A 16,334-nucleotide genomic window follows, 5' to 3' on the forward strand; every position below is an offset into this window, starting at 1 on the left:
GGTTTTGAGCCTGAAGAAGAAACCTTCCATTTCATCAACCCATATCACCCTTTTATACCCCCAACCACCATCGCCTTCATCGACAGAACTATTAAAGAGAAGCAACTTGTTTTCACTTCTCTGCATTCCTTTTACCCCTCCTCTTTCTGTACAAACAACCCCAATTCCTAAAGAGGAGAATTTAAGATTCCTAAAGAGGAGAATTTAAGGTACTAACATAATCTTTATTAGTAACTGTCCTTTTTCTATCCTATCTTGTATTGTATGCTCTGTTTTCTGTATTTATATTTTCTTCGAGCTCTTAATTTTATACCCAGTTGATATTTTTGTATCTTCTTCAATACCCATCTCTTATTTGAGATTTTTATGCATTACCCATCTTCCGTTGAGTCTGGTTTTGTCGTTTGTTCTGACAATTTGTTTCTGGAGTGTTTTAGGATATTGGTTTGTGGAATTCAGAGGCTGAATGGGGCTTGAGATGAAAAGTAATAAGAGGAACAAGGAGCATTGTCAATTGACTAAGGATAATAACAACAATTCGAATTCTTTCCCTAATGCTAATGCCACCATTTCTGCGAATAGCAGCCCAAGGAAGAGTCGGCGACGCAACCGCAAGATGTCCATGACGCCTGTTCAAAGGCTGTTTGAGACGTGCAAGGGGGTGTTCTCCTCTGGTGGACCTGGCAATGTTCCTTCTCCAGAGCATATCAAAAAGCTACAGGCGGTTTTGGGTATGTTACTTGATATATATATATGTATATAATTAATGAAAGTTTACCCAATTTTGGTGTTGATTTGCGTTTATTGTTGAATTTTTCGGCTTGTTGTCTTTATGGACAAGTTTGATGATTGAACTGCATTGAAGGGCTCTCTTATGGGGTTTGTGATCACATTTTTGTTGGAATTATAAAGGCCAACTTGCATCAGCCCTAATGTTTGTCTCATTAAAATTTTTTGATATGTTTATATGATATGTTTTTTAAATTGAATACTGGATTCCATTGAAGGGGTCTAACTTCTAAGGCTGTGCTGTTGGATTTCATAAACAAATGAAGAAGGGGCGCTTTAATTTCATTAGCAAGATTCCTATGGTTTGCAAGATTTGTCGTCTAATCGATACGTCCATATGAAAATGCATCATTTTCTGCATGATGTTTCATATACTAAAGCAAGGTGATTGGAATTTCTCCTACATATCAAGATGATATTGGGGTGTTTTAGAAAGTTGATTGAAGATTTATTACAATTTGATTCTGCATTGAGCAGTTGTATTAGAATGATGTAGCGGCATTATATTGTTTTGCCATTTTTTGTCTGCGCTTTTTATTTGAATGTTTTCATGGAAATCTTTCCGGTGCCGATTTAGATGAAAATATCCCCTTCCCCCTTAAAGTATAATCATAGATTTGGGGTATATAACCATATAAAGAAGTAATCAATTTAGGACATTTTCCTAAATTTACAAGTATTTGACAGATGGGCATAGAATCCCTGAATTTCTGAGCATATGTAATATGTCAGCTGTTGCTTCTAGAATACTGACGTGAGCTACCTACCCCTTTTTTCTAATTTCCTTTTTTTTCCCTTTTGTGGCCCTTATAAGTTACAAGTCTCCTTTTCATGTGCAGATGAATTTAAGCCCGGAGATGTTGGCCTTACTCCCAATATGCCATATTTTCGTCCAACCATTGGCCAGCGAACCCCAGAAATTACTTACTTGCACCTCTATAAATGTGACCAATTTTCGGTATGCAACTGTCATTCAAGGAAAATCTTTTATAAAGAATTACGCCAAATTCATATGCTATGTTGCTCTAATATTTCAATTCTTACAGATTGGAATCTTCTGCTTGCCGCCATCAGGCGTCCTGCCTCTCCATAATCACCCCGGAATGACGGTTTTCAGTAAGCTTCTGTTTGGGACACTGCACATCAAGTCGTTTGATTGGGTGGCTGATGCCCCTTGTGTATCAGATGTGATGAATTCTGAAGGTATATATGCCTTGCTTGCATTTGTTGTAGTGCGTTACATGTTGTGGAAATAAAGTTGTTTATTGAACTAGAAGACTTGTAGGAGAGGGATGTTACTATTTATTTGTCGAACTGTTAAATTTGCCTTGAATCATTTAGCATGATGTTAGATTGAACAGCACCGGGTAAAAGATGCAACCTTGGTAATTGGTAATTTTCCTTTGGGATGTGGTGCTTTGTTTGGCATTTTTGTGAAATCTCCCTCAACATTGTGAGTATTCTGTGTTACTGTAGACCTTGGAAAAACCTCCATCTCTTTTTGTTGTTTAGAGATTTTTTTAGAGCAAAAGTGATTAGACGATCGATCATTCGTACCGTCTGGCTGTGTATCTTCTTCTAGCAAAGACATTTCTTTTGCTTTTGGATCATTTAATTCGAAAAGAAATAACCACTTCCATAATCTATTTCCCAATGCAGGAAAGAATCCCGACATCCGTCTGGCTAAGCTGAAGGTCGACTCTGACTTCATTGCTCCTTGCGACACCTCGATCCTTTATCCTTCTGATGGGGGCAACCTTCATTGTTTCACGGCAGTGACACAGTGTGCAGTGCTCGATGTTCTTGGCCCTCCATACTCCGATCCTGATGGACGACACTGCACCTACTACTACGACTTCCCTTACCCCAAGTTCTCAGTTAAAGCAGTCTCAGTACCCGAAGGGGAGGAGGAAGGTTATGCGTGGCTTCAAGAGAGGGAGGAACCCGAGGATTTAGCTTTAGTTGCAGCACTGTACAGAGGACCACAGATTGTGGACAAATGAGCTCGACCATCTCCGCCATCCTCACCATACCATGCTCTCCGTCCATATCATGATCTTAGCGGCGCACGACACAGTGGAAGCTTTTTTTTTGGTTTCATGTTTTTATGTTCATCCGTTATTTCTTCTGTGGGAACACAGGCATTTGGTGCATTTTTCTTTAATATAGTGTCTGTACATAGGAGGAAACAGAGCCAAAGTGTTCTAGGAATCAATGAGAAATTAAGTGCTTGTTTTTTTTTGTCAGGACCCTCATCTACACTATTGTCTTCCCTTTTGATTCTCTTTTTCTTGATAATTTTAGACAACTAATATCAAGTTGTCATTGTTCAAGACCCGAAATTGTTGATGTTTTGAAGGATTAGCTTGTCCTGAGTTGGCATTTGGAACAACATCCAACGTTTAATTCCAAGTTTGTTGTTTGGGACATGCGTTCCAACACTTGTTGGGTGCTTTACGACAAGAATTCTTGATGTGGACTTGGTAGTATATTATGGTAGAGAAGGTGAGCTGATTATGTGAAATATTTGGCAATAGTGGCTAGACTTAAAAGCGTAAATAATTTCATCCGAGATCGGGAATTCGATTTTAAATTGATGCATTTATTTTTTAAGTGGTTGTGTTGAGTATTGACCCAATTAACATGTTGACCATATTTACACGTATCAAATCCGACTTGAGTTTAGATTTGGTGGACTATCAGAATGGAATGCGGGCCTTCACTCCCACTTATCTACCAAAAAAATAGTAACTCTGGCCTTGCAGCATTTCATGTTAAAACATATATAAGTGAACATGAAAAAAAAATTATAAAAGACAAAAAATCATCTGGCCAACCACTTGGTTGTCGGAAGTCTCTCAATTCTATTTATTTGTGTCATGCATGCATAAGCAATCTTATTGTGAATCTAATACCAATTCAATTGTATTTGAATACACATAGTCAATACAAATTTATTACACATAATTCGTTGTCTAAATTAGGGAGTAGATATATGACTAGTTAATAGTTACTTTAATACAGTAACTTCTTTTAATAACGGAGATATGAGTCTAAATTTGAGTTGTCAGACTCGTGTACACAAAAGTTTTCTCACCTGATGACAGTATAAATTGAATCAAAACTTAGCACGTGATCCAAGGGTGTTGCTCTGAGATAGTCGGGCTCACACCCTCTAACTTGGCTAAATGTGGTACATGATGACAATAATTTTTTTTGATAAATAAGTATAATAGTGTGTGTGTATATATATTATGTGTACTTTTTTTCTATGTACTTGTCAATTGGTGAGCCAATCCATAAAGATATGGAACTCAAGAATCTAAGATATTTGTAATTTTGTATGTATTGATAATCTAAATCATTGACCTATTTCGACGAAAGTAATCTCAACTTGGGCATAAAGTCTCACACTGATAGCTTGGAAACAAAGGCATAAAAAATTTGTCTGGTCTACACAAAACCTCATGTGTGGGGCCCACACTTACGTTTATCTGTATATATCAATATGTATGTGTGTGTATTTGTTTAGCTAGTTGCTGGTTAATAGGGTCAACTTAAGCACAAGCCTTGGAGGGGGGTTAGTGGTCAATGTCTTTGCATATGAAATGACTTGTCGACTCTCGAAGGTTACGGCTGCAAATTAATCAATCAAGCAAGGTTTTTACCATTGACTTCATTCAATACATTTTGTATCATAAAAGAAATTGACCGTGGAGTACTCTTTAACTATAATTTCACTTTTTAATTAATTTTCTTATGGTGTAAATTTCGGAGTACTTGAAAATAATTACTCTCTTTAAATATTCTCTAAAATAATAATTTTCCAGTTGAAAAAAATTTATCTCCAATCAACTCGAATCTCTCTCGAAAAGCCTACGATTCAAATTTAGCGTGTCTCATTTTATATTTCAGTTTAATGAATTTAAGTTTTGTTGTTAAGATTTGTATCCCACATAGATCAAGTGTACGTCACCAATATAAGTAAAGATCTAATCCCTCTCGATCAAAATGTAAAGATCGAAGAGTTATTTGTGTTGGATTTATGCGATACTCTCACGAGTATCCTATTTATACCATGATATGAGAGCGAAGACTTGACTCGATCCTAAAAGATCGCTTAGGAATATGCGGTGCACCTATTTGAGTTGTTTTTGAGTTATATTTATGCGGTACTCTTAGGATCATTCGATTTCTAATAATCATTAGGGTTTCATTTGATTTCTGTAAGTATATATATATATATATATATATGTGCCTGCATTCAAGTTCTGCCAACTTGCAATTTGCATGTTATTTTTTGAATGTATATATGATTGGTTGTGGCAGCCATTGGAGGTCGTGGAAAGAGGTAGACATGTATAAATATATAATTTAATTAGTTTAGGGGGGGTAGAGTGAGTGACTGATTAATCTGACTTTTTATAATGAGATCACACAGAGGTCATGCTGGATTTTTAAAGACTTGGTCTATAAGATTGATAAGTTAGTCTATTATATTATTATTACTACTCACCCTCTTAGTCTAAGAATCGTATTGACGCCATGGTCACTTTTAATATTCCAACAGTCAGAGATCTCTAGCTCTCATAACTTCAACATATTTGTTTATTTATTTATTTATTTTTAATTTTTTATCTAGATTAATCAACTTCATATATCCAATGGATATGATGTCATGTATGTATATGTATATGTATAGGTCCTGCAACTCCAATCCCAATTCATTAATTTAACATGTAAACTGAGAAATAAATAATTGATTAATGTCCGTATTATATGTGTGTGTGTGTGTCGTATATTAGCTTGGGTATAAAAGTCAATGGTGTGTATTACCAGTCACCAAAAAACTATTCTAGGGTTTGAAACTTTGAATGCGATGGTATACTAATAGGATTTCAAAGTTGTTCTTTGGTAAGATTGAGGCACTGATTTTAATTTACGGGATTTATGATGTTAAAAGGGAAATTAAGTACATATCAACATATATAGATAGAGCCCTTCTCCGATACGAACGTCCGTATAGGAGAATATTTATGGATCACAAATACGACATTGTTTTCTCTCCTTCCCATCTCTCTCTTATTCCAGCCGGTCATGGTTTTTGACAATTGACCCACCAAATTGAAATCCATACCACCATGATCAAAACCACATAACCCTTGACCATCGACGTTTTGTATTTCGATGAGAATAAAGTTTGAAAGGTATAAACCACCATGAGGAAGAACGATACTAATCCAACCACTTGAGCTGCTGCGACCGATAACCACCATTATCAAAGTGTTTCTCAGGGTATGCTTGACCTAAACCACCCCTTGGTCGGCCGAAAACAGAGACAGAGACAAGTGAAAAGGTCTCTCATTTCAGCCATTGATCTAAATCAACGACTCAGATTGAAAATTCCGTAAACACCTAACTAACACTTGCAAAGAAGAATACTAAAACCATCAACTTGTCCTCTCTATACGATGACCAATTATAAGTCTACATTGACAAGTAGCCTTCAAGAGTATGTATGTATGTACATATATAACAAATGTAGAAGTTTATATTAATATACATGTATAGAGTCAATGAATGATAAATTAACGAGGGATTATTGACCCGAAAACAATGACAAACCAATCAAGGCTAGCTAATAGTAATGCAACTTGCAGGAACCATAGAATTAAGCCCCTCCATGGGAACGTAAACATTTTGTACGAAACTTCAAAGCTAGTATACCAGCTACTACACATTCACAATATTGTTATATATATATATATATATACACACCCACTGGCATGCCCCATGAATTTAGCTCTCTCTCTCTCTCTCTCTAAATTTTCTCCTTTTATTTTTAACATAAAATATATACATGAGACTGGGTGTTTTGGGTGTTGACATTGTGTTTATTGTGTCTGCAAGACCTGTATGTGTATGAGATGAGGACTGGCATATGCCATTTTTGTATATATATATAAAGGCAAGTGTAGCTTAATTGGAAGTATATATATAGCAGTTGAAAGAGCCAAATTAACAGAATTATATTCTGATCAGAAACCAAACAAAGCCTTGGATCTTGTGGTGAAGATATGGAAGAGAAGGGTGTTATCCATGAAGCTCAAGAGGCTAGGAAGGTATATATATCGATCTATATCTCCCAATTCAAATACATACATACATATATATATACACATATATATGTGTGAAAGAGTGATTTTCTTGAAACTTGTACTATTAGATTCATGGTGGTTGTGTGTGTATCTATGACTGGATTTTTCTTGGTTGATTAATTGTATAATTTATATGTTAACATGGTTGTTGTTCTTATCTTTTAAGGTTATTGGGGTGAGAGAAGAATCCCATGACCAACTCAACTTGAAGCCAGATTCTCCAAACCATGCAGACTCAGGCAACAATAACAAAGAGGTATGTGTGTGTGTGTGTGTGTATATATATATATACAACAAAACCAATAGAGTTTTTCACCAGATCTTGTACGTGTTTCTAAAGTCAACTCAATTTTCTTCATGTTGATATGAATATAGGGGAATATTGTGAAGCTTGAATCTGCAAAAGCTGAAATGGGTGATGTAACAGAGAAGAATGCAAGATTGAAGATGATGTTGGATCGAATCGAGACCGATTGCCATTCTCTCCAGCTCCAATTCTTTGACATCCTCAAAAAAGATCAACATCCCAAGAAATCTGTTCCGGACAACGACGACGATGATGCCGGAGAACCTGATCAACTTGTCTCACTTTGCCTTGGAAGAAGAAAAAGTACTCCAAGCAGTATTGAATCTAGAAAAGATGACAGAAACACTAGAGATGAAGATGATCAAGACTGGAAGTCCAGTCTCACTCTTGGGTTGGAATCCAAATTATCAACTGAAGCTGTCTCAGATCATAATACTAATCCAAGTTCAAAGAATAGTGTAGAGGAAATCACTAATAAGGAAGACGAAGCAGGAGGAGAGACATGGCCACCAAGAAAGATTCAGAGAACAATGTCTGGAGGGAGTGGAGATGATGATGTGAATGTTGCTAAACCTAGTCATGTTAAGAGAGTCAGAGTTTGTGTCAGAGCCAGATGCGATACGCCGACGGTTAGTGATCATATATATATGGTTTCTGTCAATGTTTATTTAGTCTGAATAGCAATTGAGCGCCAGTTTGTATATTGTCTTTGATATATGCAGATGCAAGATGGATGCCAATGGAGGAAATATGGTCAGAAGATTTCGAAAGGGAATCCATGCCCACGAGCTTATTATCGTTGCACAGTTGCACCAGCATGTCCCGTGAGAAAACAGGTAGGATTTTGTTGTTTACAGATACATGTGATCGGTCTAGCAGAAACAATTAGATTGTTTAAATTTATCCTTTCCGGAGAATTAGATGGTTTTCCGAGCTATCTTTTATTTGGTAGGTAACGTACATGAAGCTACTACTAAGGCTACGGATTTAGAAATCATGGATTTAGAAAAGATCGAAGAAATAACCTTAAATCTTTGTGTACTAACCCGGAATCCCATATCGATTAAGCATAAGGATATTAAGCATTTAGGTTTAGATAGGGTTCTATTTGTGTATTTGTACGCTATTCAAAGGATGAAAAGATTGTCTGAAAACTTTCTACGGAGCCTAAACTAGCAAGTTGGATATTTAAGAACAATAAATAAAGTATAACGATTCTCTTTGATAGTTCGGAACTTATGTTATAACATGGTTTCAGGTGCAAAGATGTGTGGAGGACATGTCAATCTTGATCACAACCTATGAAGGAACACACAACCACTCTCTGCCATTTACAGCAACAGCAATGGCTTCCACAACCTCTGCTGCTGCTTCTATGCTACTATCTGGCTCTTCAAACTCTCAATCAAGTGATCAACTCCATGGATCATCATCATCAAGCTTCAGTATCTATGATAATTCAAGACCAAAACATCTATATTACCCCAACACTACTACTACTACTTCCTCCTCTGCTTTGCTCCCAACAATCACTTTAGACCTCACAAACCCCTCTCCATCCTCTTCTTCTTCTACATATTTTAACAAGTTCTCTTCAATCTTCCACTCAAGCTCAAGATTTCCCACTTCAAGTCTCAGTTTTTCTTCAGGAGATCAATCCAACAGTAGCTTATCTACAATCTGGGGCAATAATGGATACCATTCCTTCAACAACACTCTACCTTATAATAATCAGACTCACATGGGATCATTGAGTAGTGCTGCTTCACAACAGGCTTTGACAGAAACATTAGCCAAAGCTATCACATCGGATCCGAGTTTTCGATCAGTAGTAGCGACGGCCATTTCGTCGCTAGTTGGTGCAAATCAAGGTTATCAGCAAGGACAAAGAGAAGCGATTGTGCAGAACTTGTTGCAGACTCTTGCTTCTTCCAACACATTGCCAAGCCAGGGTGAGAAAGAGTATGCTTCAAGCTACTTCAATGGGTTGTCGATGTCTCCGAATTCTCAAACAAGATCAAGTTTGGTTCAGGCTGCATGGCCATTTTCAATTGTGAACAGTACTACTTCTATTCCACCTTCTAAGAAAAAGGAACAGAACAGTTGATTATGTTGTATAGATATGACCATTCTGGACAGTGTTTTTGGTATGCCAATTATGTAATCTAAGCGTATATTCACAACTTGTTAATTATAATTTTCTGTAAGGAATTTTGACTATATGTTCCTTGATGATTATGTTCCGGCAATCGAATGTATTACACAAGATGTTTACTTTTTCTTTTTGGTAACCGAGAATAAATCACCAAACGTGCCATTTGGACAACTCAAAAAGCCAAAATTTGAGCCGGACTAGACACATGTATACCTACCCGACAAGTTAGTTGGGCTGAAACCTAACGCAAATCACTTGAAAATAGTTGCGTTAACTTAGAATAAAATTCCCGACCTTTGATGAGATTCTTTGCGCCCTAAGTTCGAAGAGATTTGTCATCCATCTTTCCAGTAATTGATTTTTAAAGTCATGTCAACAATTTAGGCTCTTGTTTTCCAGATTTGTTGTCAGACAGCGTGCGTGACCATTTGAGGCACTATGGAAATTTCGGTATCGTTTTCTAGTCTTGGATGAGAATTCGCACTCTTTCCTCGACCTCAATTCTTCTCGCGGACATTCAACTATTACTAGAAGATTCTGATTTCTAATGATTTTTCTTCCACAGGCAAGTTTTTCCATGAACGTCCCCGACATTCAACTTCATACCATGAAGGCGCAGGCATGAAGATTCCTTGTAATGGCATAGCTTTCATTTCTCTTGTGAAGCATGGTTTTGTTCCCCAGGCTAGAGTGTAATGGGCCGGCCTGGTCCACATGGTGGCCCACTATCTGGTGGGCCGGGCCTGCCCATCTGTTTAACTTTGCGGGCCAGGCCAGACCATCTCGTGCCACTAAACGGAGCTGGCCTAGTGGGCTGGAAACCCCAGCCCAACCTGTGACGGGTTACTGGGCCGGGCTGTTCAGGCTAATGGTCTAATCTAGGCTGCACAATATCAGATGATGAAATATGAATGCGAATCAAATGAAGCCGAGTTTACTAATATCTTTGGATGTCTCCACTCTCCAGTATCCTAATATCTGAAATGTCAACATGGATTATTCTGGAAGAAAATTTGTCACTGATTATCACACATACGGTGGCTATCATGTTACTCACCCACATCAAACCTTGCAATGTTCACCATCAGGAGGCCCTCCTGAGACCTGACGAGAGGTCGATGCACTTCATTTGCTGCTTCTGTTTTTCTGGAATGGCACCCTCCCGGCAACTTACTCGCGACGACTAAAAATGAGTCCGAAAATCCTAGAAACAAGGAAAGAGATCCCGTTCAGCAATTCCTCTCCAGGACATTATGTTTCATGTAAGGCACACATCTTGCAACAAATCTTCTAAATGATAGACGAGACATGAAAAACGAGAAATTCGTAAATGAAACAACTTATTAACACTCTGCTTTAGGTAAGATAATCCAGTTATGTTACTAGCTAAACCAATCCGGTTATGAATATTGACCTTACCAGTATTCAGCAGACATGCCCAATTATTTGGAACATCTTCGACTATGACACCTTCAATAGTTCATGAAATGCCTCTTGAGGAATATCAACAGAACCAATGCGCTTCATCCGCTTCTTGCCTTCCTTCTGTTTATCCAGTAACTTCCTTTTGCGAGTAACATCCCCACCATAACACTTTGCAAGAACATTCTTTCTCATTGCAGAAATCCTATAGAAAAACAAACAAGGAGGCTTAGCAAAGCAGTGATTTCATAGATCACTTCTCAGATGATCAATGAAGCTTGCAACAATAACATATGACAATTCACTTGCGAAAATTGCCAAAGATGCTATGACAACATAAGATTGATATCTCGGGTACAAATCATATCAATGATAACAAAGAGCTGCTGACACAAAAACCCTCTAAAAAACTCCAAAGCCATTCTTAAAATTACTAGAAGTCACATGACTTACGTTTCCCTTGCAACGACCTTTGATCCAATTGCAGCTTGTATAATTATCTCAAACATTTGCCTGTTAAAGAACAAATAATATAAGGTCACTGATAAACGAAGAAAATCTAACATGGTTTAAATGCTTCAATGAAAACTTAACCTACCTGTCTATGAATTTCTTGAGCTTCTCCACCAATTCGCGCCCAATACGTTGTGCCTTCAACTTGTGAACAATAGTTGTCATTGCATCAACTGGTTGTCCATTCAAAAGAATATCAAGTTTTACCATATCAGATTGCTGATACCTGTTGAAATAGCCATCAGATTGCCTTCAGAGAAACTATGGTTCAAAGTTTTATATCAAAGCATCAGAAGGTATTCCACCCCCCAACCCAATCCAACCCCAAAATACAGATCTCCTTACCCAAAAAGATTTTAAAAGGGGCCAATTTTGATATAAAATTCAAAGGCTTCACAGAGAAATGCGTGTCTGTAACCACGTATGCCATTCTATGCATGTGTATGTGTGAAGAGAGAGAGAGAGAGCATACTCTGAATCCTCATAATCAAATGATGCATATCCTGATGTTATACTCTTTAGTTCATTGTAGAAGTCGACCACAATTTCCCTCAAGGGCAAACGATACTTCAGAAAGACTCTTTGACTGCATAAATAAAATTCATATGGACAATATACCAACTCTGAATAAGTACATATGGTGAATATACATAAAAAATGAAGCATTAATTACTTAAAGAGGATAGTCCACAGAAAATTTGGCTATTGTTTTAGATAGGTAAAAGGAATGCTAATGTCCCATAAACGATTACCTGTCAATAAATGAATATTCCATCTGCTCCCCTCTACGTTCTGAACAAAGGGTAATAACAGGCCCGACATACCTTAAATCAATAAGAGATTGGATGAGTATAGGCTTTGGATGCATAAAGAGCTACTCAACTAAAGGGAATGTGGGAGCTTACTCACTAGGAATAATAATTGTGGCAATTACTGTAGGTTCCCAACTAGCAGTTACTTGTTTTTTAGAATTTGAGGGCAGAGCAGCAGGATTCTGGATTTCTATTTTGCTAGAAAAAAAAGGCATCAATACATATTAATATATTATTGACAAAGGATGAGTGCCCAAAATCTGATGATGAAGAGTCACCATTTAAAATAACGTACCTTCCATCAGAATACTCGAAAATATATGGAACAGTTGGAACGGTAGAGATAATGTGAGCTCCATACTCCTGTCTTACACGCATGGGTAGAATGAAGCAACTATTAGTGTGACTCATGGGCTTCAGTGATAAAATTAAATTTTGCTCTAGGCCTCTAGCGCAAGGTTAATTGACAACATGGCATCAGCACACAGACAAAAAGAAGTTTCAACATAGCAATAATTAACAAAAAACAACCATAAAATTTGGTCAGACCGACAGACCCTAAACCTCAAGCCATTCAAATTCTATTATCACAAAAATTAGGCAATACAGGGTGGAAACAAAAGGCAATCAAGATTCATGAATCAACAGTAACTCAATTTACATGCACATAGATCTTCTGAGATAGTGTGTGCTAGGGGGTTTGTACATGTGTGCAGGATGAGCATAGGAGTGAGAGTGGGACTAAATGTGAACCCTTATCAACGCCTCTACTGATATTAAGAGGTTCTTATGCCATCTGAGCTTCACTGTTTTTTACAAAAAGAACAAAAAAAGCCTTATGGTAATTAACTTGGCAGCCACAACATCTCTCATGGGACATTTCATGGATGGATTATTGCCTGAGCAAGATACTCCTCACTTCAGTTAGAAGAACATGCTTTAGGGCTTCCTGTTTCCGTAACAAATAGATGACGAAATTTCACTTAAAACACAACTCTTCTAATTTTCATGTTCCTTTTGCTTATTCTTAGCAGGACTGACAGTTATGCACCTAATACCTAATATTACCTATTATAATATACATGCCTGTCCGGATGTACACCTACATAAAATCAGCAAAGTTATCACCTATTTTAACTTTTAGGCTTGATATAGAAAACATTACCTGTTCAAGCCGTTGATGAAAAACATCCATGTGAAGTAAGCCTAAGAAACCACACCTGTAGAAAAGACCAAAGAAACACAAAGAATTACTCAATTTGAAGCTAAGTAACAACCTCAATCCCATTAGAGGATATGTCAACCAAAAAAGGAAGGCAGACCTAAAACCCAGACCAAGTGCCGAGCTACTTTCTTTAGCAACAGACACGCTAGCATCATTGCATGTCAATCTCTCGATTGCACTGTTGAGTGCATCAAAATCAGATCCATCAGCTGGATACAGCCCAGAGAAAACCATATGTTTTGCAGGCTTGAAACCTATATTTCGTAAAGAAATAAAAAAGCACAAACAAGAGAAGGGTGTCAAAGACAGTTTCGTTGATTGTAAAATGTAGCAATGATCTCTAACTGTGACTTGTTTCTTGTTCACTTCAGGCCTAATTTCAAGAAACAAGTAATTGTGAATGCAAGAGGAATTTTCACAGAATTTCCAGTATTTCATTATCAAAGGCAAGAAAAATAAAACCATCATTTTCATCAAAGTTTTTGTCCGAAACAGTTTGAGGATTGAGGTTGACTACAGGAATTCATAAGATAAATCATTTTTAATTCACCATGTGGATTCTTTTAGGCCATGTGTCCCTATCTAAAGCTATAATCTTTATTAAATGAAAAATACTTAGAAAATAAAGTATTGGATATACCTGAAAGAGGCTCTACAACACTTCGGTTATGATGTAGAGTGTCCCCAACACGTGCTTCTTTAGTTGACCGCATGCCACTCACAACATATCCCACTTGTCCAGTAAGAAGAACGCCAGTTGGAGTGAGTTCAGGATGCATGATCCCAACATCCAAAACTTCATAAGATTGCCCAGTTGCTGCAGATGCAATTTTATCCCCTTTGCATAGCACACCATCAACAACTGCAACATGGCAGATTACTCCTTTGTACTCATCATAGTAAGAATCCAACAAAAGCATACGCAAAGGTGAATTGGTTTCCCCAGGAGGACGCGGTATGCGGTCAATGACTGCAGGTAGGACTTGCTCAAGACCCTGCCCTGTTTTTGCAGATGTCAATAGACAATCACTGGGATCAAGATCAAACATTGATTTTAGTTGCACTTTGACACGATCAGGATCAGCAGTTGGCTGGTCAATCTTGTTTATGACAGGTATTATCGAGAGGTTAGATTCAAAAGCAAGATAAAAGTTGGCCACTGTTTGTGCCTGGACACCTTGGGCAGCATCAACAACCAAAAGCACCCCCTGGCAAGCAGCCAGCGATCTTGATACTTCATAGCTGAAATCGACGTGACCAGGTGTATCAACTAGATTTAATAGAAAAGTTTCTGGGTAATGTTCATCATTATTGTTGGCACCATGATTCTTGTACTTGTGGAACATGGTTGCTGTCTGAGCTTTAACAGTTATCCCCCTTTCTCTCTCTACCTAAGATAATCTCAATTGTATTAGGTACATGAAGAAAATAAAGTCATTTAATTTTTAGAGAGCTAATACTATTTTCTAAAAACTGCGATAAAGATCAAGAAATCTAACTATTATCTAGCAATGTGTAAATGCAGCTCAAATTTCTAGTGAACTGCAGTCCTCTAGAGAACTGCAATCCCAAGAGTTGGCTTTCTGTGTGTCAAATCACTGTAGTGGCCGATTCTGAAAATTTCATCTCATCATCTACTTCTTAATGCTTCTGGTGGCATAACGGTAAACATAACGATTCCGACTCCAAATAAACATCCAAAATGCATTTCATTATTGTTTCCAATCAATCACCATCTAATTGAAACTTCACCAGTTTGTTTGCTAGCCCTACCTAAGCAATTCATCCAAGCAAACCCCAAGCGTACGACATTTCAGGAACATGGAATTCCTTGTTCTCATTCCACATGCCAAGCAACATTAATTTCAACTAGCATAAGCCTAAGAGACTGAACATAGAGTCAGCAAAATCCAAGAAGCCCAGGCAGGTCATCATTTTAAGATTTGTACCCAGACATAAATGAATATAACAACATAATATTAGAGGGAATCAAAACCTTTTCTACTTCTTTAATTCTATGGGTGAACCTTTTGGCCAAGCGCAGGAAAATACCTGCAGCTAAATAAAAGGAAAACACCTAGGCATATAACTATTGAAACAAAAACCTTTACCGCACACATTAAACTCTTTGTAAAATCAGAATATCTTCAAAAGCTAACACTTTCAAATTTAGCAAAATTTCTACCAATGTTAAGTGCTCACAGCAAGACTTTTACTTGTTATTGAAAATTCAATAACGGAGAAAATGACACTGCAGTGGAAAATGTCAGTTCTTTTCATCATAATATAATCCCATCTAGTCCTGTTGAACCCAATCCAATCCAGTTTATTGTCGTCTAGTCCTATCCAATCCCTTACCAAACACAGCCATAAAACCCATCGTCATTACTTGCTAAAGAGACAATTTTAAACACTCAAACTAACCTGCAACTTATCAAGGTACTGTGGCTGGCCATGTCCCCTTTTGATGGTCCCAGTAAGCTCCAAGAGCCTGTCTGCGAGGGTGGACTTGCCATGATCAACGTGCGCGATTATCGAAAAGTTTCGGATCCTCTCCGGCGGGTACTGGCTCAAATCTATAACATTTTGTTTGTCATTTTGACGGGGGTGGGAGCAAAATGAGCTTGTTAACCCAAAACGTCGGTCTCTTAAACCGTAACTAAGTGGGTCGCGTCTAAATACAGGGTAGGATTGTAACAGAGACAACGTTTTGGATGATTTCAGGGTTTTCGAAGCTCTGTGTAGAAAACCCATATCGGGGTTTTGCGACTGCGAAGCACAAACTATCGTGAAACAGAGACCATGGTGTTGCTCAAAGTAGGTGTTCGGGTGGACTCGGGCAAGGTCGATTCGGGTTGAGCCCAATAATTCTCTAATCAAGACCAAGCTAAAGCCTAATATCAAACCCAAAAGGCCAAAACCAAAAGATGCTCAAGCCCAATTCCAAAGCCCA

The 16,334-nt window shown here is 37.7% G+C and overlaps 3 protein-coding genes across 4 annotated transcripts; 2 read left to right on the top strand and 1 right to left on the bottom strand.

The window, feature by feature from the left end:
• The first annotated feature begins 33 nt into the window (after window positions 1-33).
• LOC119993826 (plant cysteine oxidase 2-like) lies at window positions 34-3,035 on the top strand. 2 transcript variants are annotated; one of them, XM_038841105.1, is made up of 5 exons: window positions 34-186; window positions 438-731; window positions 1,629-1,747; window positions 1,836-1,992; window positions 2,449-3,035. In XM_038841105.1, exons 2-5 carry the CDS (start codon window positions 467-469, stop codon window positions 2,790-2,792), a joined length of 885 nt encoding a protein of 294 aa, XP_038697033.1. In that variant the 5' UTR covers window positions 34-186; window positions 438-466; the 3' UTR covers window positions 2,793-3,035. The 2 variants fall into 2 exon arrangements, with proteins under 2 accessions (XP_038697033.1, XP_038697034.1); XM_038841106.1 differs by having other exon boundaries at window positions 82-209.
• A 3,561-nt stretch (window positions 3,036-6,596) lies between these two features.
• On the top strand, window positions 6,597-9,474 carry LOC119993521 (probable WRKY transcription factor 72). The gene is made up of 6 exons (XM_038840689.1): window positions 6,597-6,757; window positions 6,832-6,911; window positions 7,114-7,203; window positions 7,323-7,883; window positions 7,977-8,090; window positions 8,513-9,474. Exons 2-6 carry the CDS (start codon window positions 6,867-6,869, stop codon window positions 9,359-9,361), a joined length of 1,659 nt encoding a protein of 552 aa, XP_038696617.1. The 5' UTR covers window positions 6,597-6,757; window positions 6,832-6,866; the 3' UTR covers window positions 9,362-9,474.
• Window positions 9,475-10,315: 841 nt separating this feature from the next.
• On the bottom strand, window positions 10,316-16,286 carry LOC119993730 (translation factor GUF1 homolog, mitochondrial). The gene is made up of 12 exons (XM_038840949.1): window positions 15,806-16,286; window positions 14,022-14,772; window positions 13,479-13,635; window positions 13,322-13,376; window positions 12,452-12,519; window positions 12,250-12,354; window positions 12,097-12,168; window positions 11,817-11,930; window positions 11,430-11,570; window positions 11,285-11,344; window positions 10,829-11,036; window positions 10,316-10,613 (listed from the first exon to the last, which is right to left on the bottom strand). Exons 1-11 carry the CDS (start codon window positions 16,133-16,135, stop codon window positions 10,871-10,873), a joined length of 2,019 nt encoding a protein of 672 aa, XP_038696877.1. The 5' UTR covers window positions 16,136-16,286; the 3' UTR covers window positions 10,316-10,613; window positions 10,829-10,870.
• Window positions 16,287-16,334: the final 48 nt, after the last annotated feature.

This window comes from Tripterygium wilfordii, chromosome 23 (assembly GCF_013401445.1).
Source record: "Tripterygium wilfordii isolate XIE 37 chromosome 23, ASM1340144v1, whole genome shotgun sequence".
Classification (NCBI taxonomy): Eukaryota; Viridiplantae; Streptophyta; class Magnoliopsida; order Celastrales; family Celastraceae; genus Tripterygium; species Tripterygium wilfordii.